We start from the raw sequence: 15,796 nt of genomic DNA, 5'->3' as shown, positions 1-15,796 counted from the left end.
CAGGTCAAAGATGTGACTTTTTTTGATCTATTAAGTTTTTCCAAATTAATTATAAATGCATACACCACTTTTATGATGAACAGTTTTCAGTTTCTGAATTAAAATTAATTTTAATATTCAAAAACATCTAAGTGGTGTAATTGTCAGAGGACTGTAAAGTCAGTGTGATTTAACCAGCATTTGACATAAACAGCAAATGATATCAGAGGGGTTTAGACCCCTGAAACCCCCAATAATTCACTTCACAGCTCCAGAATAAGTCAGCAAGGGCAGCATTGCTCTCTCTCTCTCTCTCTCTGTGTGTGTGTGTGTGTGTGTGTGGGAGAGAGAGAGAGTTACGTCAAACTGAAAGATCGGTGGCTTTTAAGGAGACCGGGGAGACGCACGCGTGTATCTCCGCTACAGGTCGATCAATATCTGTCAAATTTAGAGCCCCGGCGGACCGGTGAGCCTCGCGCAGGTTCCGTCAAATAATCACTGACAAGAAAGAACGCGAACGGAGCAAAATCACCAAAGCCACACACGCACACAGTGACCTAAACACATTATCAGATTAATAATAAGCTAATAATAATTAAATGCGTCCCTGTATACCAGGATGTTGCTATCAGAATGAATGTAGCTTGATCTGATAAAGAGCACAGATAAATTCTGGCGTTTCCAAAACATTAGGCTGCATGGCAGCTGATGCAAACGCTCCAGACAATGAGCACCACACAACCAGGAGACAAAGCGCCTGTGTGCGCCTTCAAATCATACAAACACACGGCTCTCCTCAAACAGAACAAAAAAAGTGAAAGAGTCTCCTAGATCTTGAATAAACGAAACCATGATTGCATATGGCAAATACCCCCAAAAGGGTTTTGAAATGTGCATTTGTCACGAGCAGACAGCGCTCAGTCAGTGTTGAACAGATGCACATCTGGAGTGACCGGCGCTTCCCATCAGAACAGCTGGACAGATGCACCATTCCAGCATGCTTTCCGTTTCATTATTGAGTTTTTACTCTGTTCTGATGTTTCTGTGTTGTTTAGCAGAGTGATAGTAACGCGCTAGTAGTAGTAGTAACGCAGCAGTTTGACGCGGAGACTGACGCACTGGATTTTCCATCAACTACACTGGAGCCAACAAGGGGATTTCACTCTAAACCGTCTCGTGATGTGACTGGGAATATATATTTACGTGCAAATGATTTAGAAACTCATACAGATATGTGTTTAAATAAAATCCATAATTCAATATAAACAAAATAGATCTCAAGCACTGGAAAGCGAGACCAGAGTGGTCTGGAAGGTGCGTGAATTAAGCTCAAAAAAGAAACGGGAGGAAAATAATGCCGACCTGTTCTGCAACCAGGAAAAAAAAAAAAATCAAAGTTAGCTGATTAACCCCAAACACACAGCGCTTGAATGAATCGGTTCTCTATATTCAGTCCGAGGGCGGAGCGGCGGTGCGCTCAACGCATCCAAAAATGACAAGCCTTTATGGGCGCCAGTGAGAGAGAGAGCGCACGCACAACCTACCTTCATCTCTGCGTTAATTTCCCTCTTCACGGGGTGAGCTGGCTTTCTGCTCCTCTTGTTTTCCGGAGGTCTTCCCTCTTTCTCCATCTCAGCCATGTTTTCTTTAAATCTCTGTCAATATTTGGGGGTAAAAACCCCGCGGGCGCACGGCACGGAGCGAGGCGGGGCCGTTTCAGAGTTGCGGGGTGGCAGCGAATGGCAGGCGCGCGAGAAGCCCTAGTGAAGTTGATGCTGCTGCTGCTGCTGGTGGTGGTACTGCTGCTGCTGCTGTTGCGGGCTCACTGTGCCCGGTCGAGTCAGCCATCTTCTGCCTGCTATTTCTCAGCGGTCTGAGCGTGAGCAGGATCGAGCCCTCTCGGAAAGCCAACCAAGAGGTTGAGAAAAAAGAGCGAGCCAGACAGGGGGAGGGGCCTCCACCGTAACTCTATACGGCCACGCTGATCCCGGGAAGGCTATTTCCTCCCCAATTTTCCACAGATCGGTTTTCACTCAGGACTCCACGCGTGGCGGAGGTTGTCGCGCGATAGGAGTGAATAGGTGCCGTTGTCTGATGTGTTATCATTCACCCCGCGCGCGTTATCAGCTCTCCGCAGGGGGTGCTTGATATTGTTGTACGAGACAATTAATGGAAATGAAACAGTCAAGGGGTCCTAATCGTTTCCTTTTAATTAAACATCTTTGAACGGGTGCAATGGGTGGTGTTTATGAGACAGATATCTGCAGGTAATTAAAACCCACTCTGGAGGTGCGTTTGAGTTACAGACAAAGACTTTACAGGGGCCAAACAAATGTGTTACAAACAAGAGAGTGAGATATATAAGATATATGACCCCGTGAAACACTACATTTTGCTCCTTAAAGCTCTTAATTTAACTTGTCTAAAGTATTTTTCAATCTCACTCACACACACATTTAGTCAAAAGTGTCAGATCTTCACTGAAGCTTGAGATTAGTGAACAAAAAAGTGAATAAAAAGAATCAGACATTTTTTTTATTATTTCCATGAAAGGTCCAATAAGCAAACATGACAAAACATGACAGAAAAAAAATGGATGAATTTGTAAAAAGTAGAAACATGGAACAAATACATGGGCTAGATGTTGTATTAAAGACTTTGCATTAAAATATATTAAAACATTTTTTGAGTGACACATGACTTATGATGCTAAAAGATATGGGAAGTTTTTATTTTGCTATGCAAATTCCTGCGTGATTGCATGGTGAGTTGCATTTTATTATGTGTGTTCAACATTTTTTTTTTTTTTTTTTTCACCTGCTGTCCTGCAGCCTTATCAGACCTGTGACCCATTTTTTGGGCTCGCAACCTATTTAAGAACCACTTTGGAGGGCATCTTAGGCCCTGTTCACCCCTGGTATTAAGATGCATTTTAGTTGGTTGGATCACAAGTAGATGAAGGAGACATTTTCTGTTTACACCTGGTGTTTTAATCCATCTCTTTTGTCCACTTTCTACCACTTCTGTCATGATTTCTTCGAGGGGAGGGTCTATGGATGGGTAAATGTATGGGCTTTTTCAGATCTTTCAATCTAATGGATGAAATAAGCTCACATAATTTGAACGTGAAAGGAGATGAGCAGCAGCTTTTGTTTCTGCTCTGATAGCTGCAAGACCACGTTGGATGCGGTGAGTGTTAGAAATTAGGAATGGTGAGAGAACATTGTGCTTGGTACATTTTTTCGTCTTAAAAAAAAACTTGGGTCTTCATCCAACAAAAGTTTAAAAAAAGGCTAGCATGATTCTCATAATGTTTATGCGTTAGGTCAGTAGGCGGAGAGTAGGTGGTCTTTTGTGGCACATTCGATCACATGAGCGTCTACACTTCGAAAGCAATCCTGTTGAATGCGTTTCCAATGACCTCTGGTTGAGTGGTGGTTGAAAATGGACAAGCTTAAAGCATTTTAGACCCCATTTACACCTGTATTTAGCGTCGTCCACTTGTGATTGGACTGACGAAAACGCTTCTTAATAACAGGTGTAAACAGGGCCTTAAAGTGCACAAAGGTCCACCTGCAACAAACAACTCACGCTGTAAGCCTCTTTATCACTTTTATTTCAATATGGTAAGACTGATCTCTTACAGACCCCAATCAACAACATGCCTAAAACTTTGGACAGAAAGAGTTAATGGTCTGTAAAGATGGAGATGAAAGTCACATAGACATTTTTTTTGTTTGTCTTGACATAAAAGAGAGAAAAATCTAAATGTTTAAACAAAAATACACCACTCCTTCTCGTTTTATTCATCTCCAGTCCACCGGTGAATTCGCTCTCAAGCATGGCACATAGGATACGGTGGCACGAGACCTCCTCTCTCCTCTGGATCGGACCAGAGGCCGTCGTCCTTGAAAGCGTATCGACGTCCCGTCCCAGATCACTAGCAGATGCGCGATGGCCTGAATGAGTGCATTGTTTAGCACACACAGCTCTGGCAGCCCCTGCCGAACACTAGCCCATGATAAACAGTTACATTCTAGCAGGGATACTGTTACCCCTCTTGATACTAAAGGAGGTGCTTCAGCCCGATTTCTAACAGGCTAAACTGTGTTTTCTCCAGCGTGGATTGGCTTTCACTCCGATTCGATTCCATAGCTCTTAGTCTTGTGTATCAAGTGCAGAGGAATATGGTTTGTAAACACAAGTATGGCCCTAATATGCAATGACAAATAAGATTAGAGGATGGAATTTACGTCTCTTGGGAAACGCCTGGTGGAAAAAGTGTGGTCATGAGACAACATCAGCCTTTTCTGTTCTCATTGTAATCCCTGCTTGTTTATATTGTGTGTGCATTGTGTCCGCTGAAGTGTGTGTGTGTGAGAATGCGTGTGTTAGTGTGTCTCCATTTCAAAAAGATGCTTATGGGATTTCTACAAGAGGGAAGTATTACAAAAGGAATTAAAAGTAGATGTAAAACAGCTGGATGCCGAATACATCACTGCTTTGTGAAAAATAAACATTCGTTTTACAATCACAGGGACAGATGTCTGTACAGCAGTCTCATCTGCCGAATTGAACTGAATTCCTCCCTTCATTCAAAGGCACAAACTCACCTTATATTATCTTTTTTAATGGGACTCAGATCACCCGCAGGGTCTATGCTAAATACAGCTTTCCACTGAAACACACAGCAGCCGTCAGATGAGGGTCAACCTTGCTTTTTCAGGATTCAAAAAGTACAAAAACAGCTGTTTGAAAAGTACATGCTAGTGCAGATTGTTTTCAGTTGTTTAATAAGGCAATTTTCATTTTACTTTGGATGAATTTTTTGTTTCTTTAAATTAAGACAACTGCTCTGTAATGAAATGGCGGTTCTCCATATCAAGCATGGAAGCATGGAGTTTTTAAATTGGCATATAAAAAGCCAAACATGTTTCTACTGTAACCAGCTTATTTTCTGTAATATTTGTCCACAAATCCCTCTTGATGCAGAGGTTATACCAGATACTAACAGGAACTTTCAAACTAGGCTATCTCCAGTCCCATAGAAGACAACTCTACAGAAAGACAAATGTTGCTTGTGAAGTTTAGTTTGATTAAATTATTTCATGGAGCTAAACAGACCTCTTAATTATGTGATGATTACAGCTTTAATTTGTTAATTAATCATAAGTGACAACAATTGAAAGAATGACAAAGATTGGATCGAAGAGACAAATTAAGCCATGAGCAAACACTGTACTGCAGCAAATAAAGAACGACAGGTGAATTGAATGTGGATACCCAAAAGGCAGAGCTACTGCAGGAATCATGTAGCAGATGGTTGATTATTTAGGTGTTCGTGGTGTAATTTCATAGAGTGCCATTAGTGGAGGATTTGTAGATGCAGTAAACATCAATGTTTTTGAACTTGTAGAGGTGTTTGTTGGCAAATGAGCAGAAGTGTTTATGCTAAACATGCAGGTTATGAACAAAATAGGGCAGTTGATGTATCAGAGATGTAATAACAGTTTCTGAGGCTTTAGTTCCTGGTTGCTTCAGCCTGGTGAGATATCGAAAACTCAGAGACAGCATGAAGTGGGTGTGGTGTGGAATGATCTGGAATCTCTTTAGAAGCCCAAACAGAAGGACATTTTCATTGATCCACTGTTAAGAAATTAAAAATGTTTATATGCTCCATTATATCAGTGATGATGAGGGCATACCAGAGTTACCATATAGTCTTTTGGTAAATAACTTCTGAGACAGTTCACTGTAAAATAACTGAGTGGGGAATCTGATATTCATGTGCCATGTGTTGTTGATTAAAGTAATGAAACCTAGTCTTAAATAGAAGGTCGAATTTATTGAATTTCAAAGGGAGAGGAGAGCAGAGAGGCCCTTAATTTCTTCTCTTTCTATCAGTCTCTCTCTATGCCCCAAGCAGCATGTGTGAATGTGTAATCACATTAGAAGTTCTCTGCTAAACAGTTTATGCATCTTCCTGCTTTTAAAAGTGCCTCTCTCAATATTCTCTAACCTATAGGTTCTTTTTTCATGTCTGCAAAGTTAGGTGGTGTGGCATTGTGGTTAACATTGTCATAAAATTGCCAGTTTGATTCCTGCAATAAGCAAGCCTCGAGTTTGCATTAACCCCAAGTTAAGGGGATCCACATATACAGCAAGAAATATATTTAAGGTACAAAAGCTGCCAATGGGGCGGCTCCCTTTCAAAAGGTACACCTTTGTACCCAAAGAGTGCTTATTAGTACCTCAAAGTAACATACCAAAAGTGTATATTATTACCTAAATGGTACATTTTAGAACATTTTTAAAGGGTAGCATCCAAGTGACAGCATTTCTACCATATTTTTTCTGAGGTATACTAAATGTCACTAATGTAAAAATATACAAAAAAAAAAAAAAAAAAAGGCCAAAAATGTATTTCTAATATATATGATACAATATATTTATATAAATGTAAAAAAAAGTTTTAGTTACTAATATTTTTCCATTTATTTTTTGGGTTATTTTCTAAATATCTAAATATATAGTATACCTAAAATGTATTTTCTTGCACTTCAAAGTACATTTTGTATATTTTGACATTTGAAGCTATGCACTGATGTATCGGCTAACAATCGGTATCGGCCAATAATATCTTAAAAACAGCCGATGATCAGGGACGATTATATCCAGCCGATTATGTACTTTTCAGACTGCAACTCATACTGTGTGTTAAGAAAATCTCTCTTGTGTTGAATTTAGTTAATGTGACAATAACGCATTAACAGTTCAAAAATAGCGACGTTAAAGCAAGCTCTATTTGACCCTATGAATCACCCGTAGTCCAAGAAAGGGTTGCCAGGTCTGCATTTTTTTTTTACTTATTTCTTTTTTTTCCCCCATCCAATAATCGCAAAGAGCTTTGTGCTTTGTTACTTCTGATAAGAAACAAAGTTTCAGTTTTCAAATTCTGTCCATTTTATCACAAAATTCAAACAATAAATGGCGTTTTGACGCTCTTAAATGTGACGTGACAGATCGCTGTAGCGCCTCAATTCAAGCAGCAGCGGGGAGCGTGAGTTTTTTCTTCCACATTAATACAAGTTATATCTCGAAAAACATGCATGAACATCAAAATGTATCATGTCTCATGTAATCACTAAATCTGTGTTTAAATTTTGTGGAAAGAAGTCAATAAAACAGCTTGTGAAAAATAAGTCACGCAGGCCTATTTTCATGTTTTCCAATGTTCACAGTTCCTTAGCTGGCTATATATACAGTGCGCAGCATAAATGAGTACATCCTCTCTGAAACTTCTGAAAGTCAGCAATTACTCAATTACTTAGAAGACATGTTAGGGTTCTTTAGAGATATAATGTCCCAGCAAGTCTGCTTAATCAATTACCAAAGAAGCATGTCAAAATTATTCAGGAAAATAAGATTTTCTTATCAAGGTGATAAAATGTTGTGCAGCAAAAATGAGTACACCCTCCTAAAACAAAATAAAAAATTTCTGGTGTAAGTTTAAGGCAATGTCTGATCAACAGGTAAGAATGTTGAACCAAAACATTTAAAGAGAAGTAATTTCTTGACAATTAAAAGTGTTATATAGCCCACTGAATCATTCTCAGACTTAAAGGGTTAGTTCACCCAAAAATGAAAATTCTGTCATTTATTACCCTCATGCCGTTCCACACCCGTAAGCCCTTCGTTAAGGAACACAAATTAAGATATTTTAGTTGAAATCCAATGGCTCCGTGAGGCCTTCATAGGGAGAAATGACATTTCCTCTCTCAAGATACATAAAGGTACTAAAAACATATTTAAATCGGTTCATGTGAGTACAGTGGTTCAATATTAATATTATAAACTAAAGCGACGAGAATATTTTTGGTGCACCAAAAAAAAAACAAAATAAGGACTTATTTAGTGATGCCCGATTTCAAAACACTGCTTCAGGAAGCATCGGAGCATAAATGAATCAGTGTGTCGAATCTGCTGTTCGGAGCGCCAAAGTCACGTGATTCCAGCCATTGGCAGTTTGACACGTGATCTGAATCATGATTCGATACACTGATTCATTTGTGCTCTGAATCTTCCTGAAGCAGTGAAATGTCATGAAGTCTTTATGTCATGAAGATGTTACCCTTTCCTCATTCCCTGCATTGTTGGGCATTTTTTCAACATGACAATGAGGTTATGCATTCTCCCAAGGTGAAAAACCTTCTGTGGACATGTATTGCACTCAGTCTTAACACTCTTGAGCGCCTGTGGGGGATTCTGTAGAGACGAGTTGAGCAACACTCCCCATTAAAGATCAGGGCATTTAAGGAGCTCATCATCCAGGAGTTAAACAGGACAGATGTGACAATTTGTCATGAACTTGTACACTCTGTGCTATATATATATATATATATATATATATATATATATATATATATATATATATATATATAGTTTGATTTTTCTTAAGGAAAAAAAATGCTGCAAAGAGGGAACCCTCTCATTTGGTACACTATAATATTAGAGGTTTTTTATTATATACACAGGTTCTTGATCAGCTTCGAAAAGACTAAATGAAAGATGTCCTGCAATAGAGCCACATAGGACAGCAAAAATTGATCAGATCACATATTCATTTGACCCAAGGCATCAGTTTACCAGACTGAACTGGGCTAATGATCTTAATCTTTTAATGTCATTGTCTATGTTATAGCATGAAAGGCCATAGTTTAGTTTAATTGAAGTAAACTAGATAATTTTAAAAACATCTTCATAATAAAATGCATAATAGAATAACGTTCATTGTCAGCTCCTTTCTGCTTCAAACACAGTAACCCTGAAAACTAACTTTTGTCTGAGTGGTAACATTGTGGCCATACAAAAGTGTCACCATCTGTGATAGGTTGAGCAAAAACGTGAATTTCCCAACAAAGGCTGCAGTGTCCAAATAAATACATTGTCCTTCAATTACAAAATTCAGGTTGTGTAAAAAGTAACTTTTGACATCATTAATGTTCTTGCGCTTAAGTGAAATTTCCTCCTGGCTTTTAACAGATGATACAGCTGAAGTTGTTATCCCATGGGATTCATTTGACTGGCATGATCTCAATATGGGGATTATCACAAATCCAGAATAATCACTCTACAACATGCAATACAGTGTTTCTCAATCGGGTGGGTCACAACTCAAAAATGGGACGCAAGTGTTCTAATAGGGTCATGCAGGCTTGAAACAATGGGAAAAGCAAATAATAAAATCCAACTAACCATATAATAACACATGGTTTGTATGTCTTATCAACCTTTAAAAGGAAGGAAAAAAACTCCATAATTTTGATTGTTTTTATTAAAGGCTGTGCGGGTAATCAACAAGTGCAGTATTTTGGTGCAAATATAACGGTCACACAAGGCAGATATAAAAATAGACAGTTTAAACAAAACTAAGCTAAAAATAAAATAAAAAAGATATAATTCAAACTACATTAAACAGTTTTGGTACTCTGGTGGGTTGCCCCTTAACGTCCATTGTATAATCAGAAACACTTTTTAATAATTAATATAATAATTAATATTAAAACCTTGAAATTATTGCTGTTTCAATCGACTGAGAAAATGAAAAAGGACAATTATTTATTATTATTATAATTATAATTATTTAGTATTATTTTCTTTTTTCTTTAATCAGATAGTGTTAAACTGGGTTTTGGTGACGAATGGGTTAACCGCGCAGTGTTTACGACAGACCGTAAACTGATTCGTAGAAGATGGCGACCCGGTGCAGCTGTCAAAACGTGAGAGTTTAAATTCGTAGAAGCGGACACTCGATGACCAGCACAGACTATCGGTTTGGACAAATGTACTTGTATTAACCAGAGACCTTCGCTCGATCAGCGGAGGCGACTTCTGTGTTGAAGAAGATGATGTTTTCTTCCATAAGGAGGTGACATTGGGAGGACAGAGGCTGCTAGATTTGACAATCAAAAAGTGAAAGACAGTGTCACATTTCTGATGTGAACTTTTCTGAAATACCAATGAACATTTATGCATTTAAATAATAACTGGTCTATTAGTTTTATTTGTTTTTAAAATGGCTTGGAGGTCATGGCTGTCTTACATTGGAAGGAGGCATCTGAGTATTTTCTCCAACCCGTCTCCCTCTAACTGGACTAAAGTGGTGTCTGATGCGGAAAAGATCGTAGGATATCCAACTTCATTCATGAGTTTACGCTGTTTGCTTAGTGACGAGCTCAGCAACGTGGCCATGCATGTTAGGAAGCTGGTGGGAACGAAACATCCCCTGCTAAACACCGCCAGGTACTGTGTTTACTGTCTTCTGCAGATATGATGATGATGGAAATAATATGCTTTCGACGTTGACAACTTTTTCAACATTCATATGAAACAGAGCTGTTTGTAATGAATAGCATTAATTACAACGTGCAATAAGAAATGTTTCAGCATAAAAAGCACTAAATCAGCATGTTAAAATGATTTCTGAAGGATCATGTGTGAAGAATATTTTACAGCAAACTGAAAACTGGAGTAATGGCTGCTGAAAATTCAGCTTTGCTATCACAAGAATAAATTACACTTTAAAATATATTGATATATTTATTTTTGAAATGTATTAATAATTTAAATTAAAGAATATCTATATAGCTCCATTAGCAATAGGAAGAGGCTGTAATTACACCACTTTTTAAATCAGGGGATTCCAGCCTGATTTCCAATTATCGTTTAAAATAAATCTTACAGGTTATGTCAAAGATCATGGAGACAACTAAGAGTAATAACCTCTTCCACCAACATCAGTTTGGTTTTAGACCACAACATTCAGAAACAGTGAATTGTTATTTTTAGGAAAAGATGAGGCAATCTTTGGATCATGGATATGTTTTGGGAGCAGTGTTCATTGTCCTGAAAAAGACATTTGATACAGTTAACCATGCTATTCTTGTATCTAAATTAGGTGCATTCAATTTTAGTAAACATACAATTGAGTGTTTTCCCTCAAATCTAAATCTAAGAGAGCAATGTGTGAAAATCGAGGAGGTAAAGTCATTGTTCATGAACCACAAAATGGGCATACCTCAAGATTCAATATCAGGCCCGTTGCTTTTTAGTTCATTTATAAATGTTTTGCTGAGTTGTTGCCCAGGTGTTGAATGTCAACTTTATGCTGATGATACGTCTGCTAAAGTTCCCACAATTTTAAATGCTCAGATGGAGAGATATCCATGTGTCTCCAGGAAAATCACCTAACTTTAAATGTTAAGAAAACCATCTTATTCATTTTTCTAATAGAAAAAATAAAAATAGGGCAAAAAATTGAAGAAATGGAGGACTGTTTTAGATTCACAACTTAAATTTGATAAACATAAAAAAAAAATCAAAAATGGTTAAGGATTAACCTAAATAGTTTTAAAGTAGATCTATCGCAGATAGTCGCTTTTTCTGTAAAGGGCTCCCAACTCAGGAACATGTTGACAATTAAAATTAAAGCAGTACATGATATAAAGACTTTCACAATGATGGTTCAGTGCTGGTTTACAACAAACAAGAGCTGTATGCATATTTAAATTTTCTATATATTTTTTAGTCCATTTATCTATATGTTGCTAGGGTCGGAATCATCCTTAAAATAGGTATCTGGTGTTTTTTTAGGTGTGTATATGCATGCACGCATGTAAAATATTTAAAGGTCCCGTTCTTCGTGATCCCATGTTTCAAACTTTAGTTAGTGTGTAATGTTGTTGTTAGAGTATAAATAAAATCTGTAAAATTTTAAAGCTCAAAGTTCAATGCCAAGCGAGATATTTTATTTAACAGAAGTTGCCTACATCGAACGCCCAGTTTGGACTACATCCCTCTACTTCCTTCTTTAATGACGACTTTTTTGACTAACCTCCGCCCACAGGAATACACAAGAGTTGCGTTTGTAGAGTGTGTTTGTCGCCATGTCGTCGAAACGCTGTTATTTTCATCTCGCAGTCCAATCACCGGGTCTGATTCCGGCTCAAATTGATAGGGTAAAATTAAAGACATGTTTACAATAACACTGAGCGCGTGCATCTCCACGTTATGGTAAGAGGCGTATACCTTTCCGGGCAAGGAGCGCTAAGCTGCTGTCGAATCACAACACAGGAACCGCTGGCACAATCAGAACTCGTTACGTATTTCTGAAGGAGGGACTTCATAGAACAAGGAAGTCATCAGCCTGTTTTTATGACAGTGGAAACAGCGGTATACAGATAAGTAAATTATGTGAAAAATACTGTTTTTTTTTACACGCGAAACATGAACACATGTTATATTGCACACTATAAACACAATCAAAGCTTAAAAAAACCACGAAAAACGGGACCTTTAACTTAAGGTAAGCAGGGTTGGTATTGGTAGTTTTTTTTTTTTTTCCTAAGGAAAGCCTCAATAAAGACTTGAGATGCAAATTGGCATAAGCTATACTCTTTATGTGCAATGTATATTTTTCAGCTTTTGGCTGTAATCATATTTTTTTGTACTGTCCCTATTAAAATAAACTAATAAATAAAAAATAAATAAATAAAATAAAATCGAAAGCCTTAGTGTGAGCATGAGAGATTGCTTTCAAAAAAGTAAAAAAAAATCTTAATGACCCCAAATTTTTGAACGGCAGCCGGGATAGGGTCTTTAGACAGTTTTATCAACATGCATATGGAATAGAGTTGGTTGTAATAGCATTTTATTGCAACGTGCAAAACCTTTCGAACTAAGATATTTATTCGAGTGGTTTACTGTAAATGCACAAAACAAGAAACTGAAATGGGACACAAATTATGATTAACTTTAGTGCAAAGTTTTTAGAGCATGTAAATATGCCACGCTAGTGTCAGGACTGCATAATGACGTAATTGCGCCCAACATAAAAAAAAATAAAAAATCACTGAATTGTTTTGTTAGAATGCACCAGTTCATTAAATCAGACTTCGCCTGTCATGTATTTATGTCTTCTAACTGTCATGGGGCCAATTTATCAACCCTTTATATATGGATACGGGTTAGTTCATGAATATTGATTAGTTCACCCTAACGTTGCTTGGTTACCTCATTGGAATGGTCTGCCTGTGTCACACAATTAATGTTAATGAACCAATAGTAGCACAGCTCAACTTAATTCCCAACCTGTGCCAATTTGCTATCGTATGCAATTCAGCAAATCAGTTGTGAGTATAACGCAACAGGGTTAATATACATGAGCCAAGCCTCCAGTTTAGTAGGATTCGTAATTTCTCTGCTTGGCACAATGAACCGATACTCATGAAAGGTCATAATGTGTAAAGAAGCCCCTGATGTGCGTTCAAATGACAAACTGATTTACAGACTGGAGTATTACCTAAAATATAGTGGTTAAAGATGCAGGTCATTAGCACAAGTGGCTCTTGGCTCTCAGAGGACAAATTAAAAGGCTTCATAAGAGTTTTACACCCTGCTGACCTGTTTAGTTTGTTCATTGAGAAGCAATCCAAGTCTACTAGTCATTTCTTCTGTAAATCAATAGGCTGGTTGATGTTTTCTTGCGATTCCTCACTAAAGTCCTGTGCTATTGAATCATTTAGTACACATACAGCTGTTTTGTTGGTTAAAGAATGAAATTGAAACTACAAATCATATGTCAAATAATTGTATTTTTCAGGCTAGTCCAGTTAAAGCACGTTCATTGAGTGAGGAAGGCTTAATAAATGAGACTTTTGTCCTCTCCTGGGTCTACAGGTGAACGTTACCTAATGGTTTTGCTTCTTGACTGCAGAAGTCACCGGTTCAGTTCCGGTTAGGGGTGAATTAGAAATGGGAGAGTTATTGAATCCACTTGAGCAAGGCACTTAACCTCTAGGTTACTCCAAGGAGATAGACCCTGAAGTACACTTAAAAGTCACTATCAAGTAGCCATGGCCAAATTAAAGCTGGCTCCCCCCAGTGGCTGCCATTTGCAGTTCCAGTGATTTTGTGCAACTTTGAGACAGACAGCCTATTCTGTGATACCATAGATCAAGTTTGTTTCGAGAATTTTCTTTAGTATAGCACTCTGTCTGCTGTGAGCTTCATTCTGTCACTATATTCATTAATTTAGTGTGTGAAAATTAAGTTTCTGTTTTTTGTGTAATAAGTTCATATTCTGGTCAGTTTTTAGTGAGATAACAGTTCTAACAGTTTGATGTCAAAGGGCGTAGCTGGACTTTGAATCTTAACCATGATTTACCTACAAATACAAAATATTTTTAAAAAAGAAACAAGAAAATTCTGAAAAAGGGATAATTCACCAAAAAATTCACATTTTGTCCTAATTTGTTCAACCTGTTGTCACTGTGTGAACCTGTATGACTTTAGTTCTTCTGTGGAACACAAAAGAAGATATTTTGAAGAATGTTGGTAACTGAATGGTTTTGGTTACCATTGACTTCCATTGTATGGACAAAAAGCACATAAACATCTACTTTTATGTCCCACAGAAGAGAGAAAGTCATACAGGTTTGGAACTAGTAAATGATGACAGAATTTTTATTTTTTTGGGTGAACTATCCCTTGAACTTTTTTCACCTGAATGCTGTCCAACTGAATGACATACAGAAAGTTTTAAGAGGAAATAAAGACTGAGTGTTTGTGTGTGCGCGCTTGGTTTTAGAGGGAGAGAGAGTTGGGGAACTCAATCTGGCCCATCCAGACGACAGTGCTGGAAACAGTAGCCCAAGGGTGTAATAACCTATACACCTAAATCTGATATGACAATCCATTTGGGAGGGGACCCTGTCTTCTCTCCTCAGCATCAGTGCAGATTCAGCCGTCTCCTAAGACGCGCCAAAGATATTTTTATGCACAATTGCAGGCTGGCGAGTCGGGCAATGCCAGCTCACGTTCCGCTTCGCCTTTCGGTTCATTCTTAAAAAAAACACAGACCTCAGCGAAGTTCAGAGCAGTTTGCGGTTGTGGCAAGAGCTTGCGGAGATGTCCGTGACACGTCAGGGGAAGACCTTCACAGTTCCACACACAGATGTGTTTTTTTCCACCCACACACACACACACACACACACACACACACACACACACACACACACACACACACACACACACACACACACACACACACACACACACACACACACACACACAGGCCCTGTGACAAGGGGGTCTCACTGAGTTCCTCTATGGCAGGGGTTTTCACCCCCAAAATATGATCATTCTCATGCAAGTGACCCCCATCCTAAAATTTAAAAGGCATCTATATAGGTTTTTAGATTTTATATTATGAAAAATTAATATTCTAAATATGTATAAAATATTCTATGGAAAATATTTAGTTTATTTTAGGTCACATTATTACATTTTTTACCTACTCATTATAGTACTGTACTGTTATTAGTATATTTTTCTCTAAACTTTTCTACGGATCCCATTCCAAAAACCCCTGCTCTACGGTACTTATTGGGCCCACCCCGCAAAAAATGGTCCCAGTCTCCATGTAATAAAGCAACGGCCCTGTTGCATACACACATAATATTCCAGACAAATGGAGTGCAGTGATGTAATGTCACATTTTCCCAATGACATCATTCGCTGTGGCGTTTTGCTGGATATTTACTGCAGTTTTCTTTTTTAGCTGTTAGGTGTCGTTCACACACACTAATGGTAATAGCAGCTAGACGAAAGCATTAAAAAAGACTTGTATTATCTTCTACACACTATTGTCTATAACAGTGCATCTCAACCTTTTTGACTTCAAGGCCCCCCTATTTTTCACAATATAGGATGGCCCCCACTCACAATTTCTAGGCAATAAAATATTTTAGAGCTTGGC

At 38.1% G+C, this 15,796-nt stretch overlaps 2 protein-coding genes across 7 annotated transcripts in view; one reads left to right on the top strand and one right to left on the bottom strand.

Annotated features, from left to right (window-relative positions):
* The window catches only part of sobpa (sine oculis binding protein homolog (Drosophila) a), a 47,219-nt gene extending 45,028 nt beyond the window's left edge, over window positions 1–2,191 (bottom strand). For 4 of the 6 annotated variants that reach the window (XM_048205341.1, XM_048205344.1, XM_048205347.1 and 1 more), the window contains exon 1: window positions 1,524–2,191. In XM_048205341.1, coding sequence (XP_048061298.1) covers window positions 1,524–1,619 — 96 coding nt within the window. In that variant the 5' untranslated portion in view covers window positions 1,620–2,191. The remainder of the gene's footprint in view (window positions 1–1,523) is intronic. The other 2 variants (XM_048205342.1, XM_048205345.1) reach the window with 1 other exon arrangement.
* A 7,502-nt stretch (window positions 2,192–9,693) lies between these two features.
* pdss2 (prenyl (decaprenyl) diphosphate synthase, subunit 2) overlaps window positions 9,694–15,796 on the top strand; it is a 41,250-nt gene continuing 35,147 nt past the window's right edge. Inside the window, exon 1 of the mRNA XM_048205340.1 lies at window positions 9,694–10,281. Within this exon, the coding sequence (XP_048061297.1) occupies window positions 10,055–10,281 (227 nt within the window). The 5' untranslated portion in view covers window positions 9,694–10,054. The remainder of the gene's footprint in view (window positions 10,282–15,796) is intronic.

This window comes from Megalobrama amblycephala, linkage group LG10 (assembly GCF_018812025.1).
Source record: "Megalobrama amblycephala isolate DHTTF-2021 linkage group LG10, ASM1881202v1, whole genome shotgun sequence".
NCBI lineage: Eukaryota > Metazoa > Chordata > Actinopteri > Cypriniformes > Xenocyprididae > Megalobrama > Megalobrama amblycephala.
The sequence above is the reverse complement of the archived record's forward strand: the minus strand, read 5'-3'. Positions and strand labels throughout refer to the sequence as shown.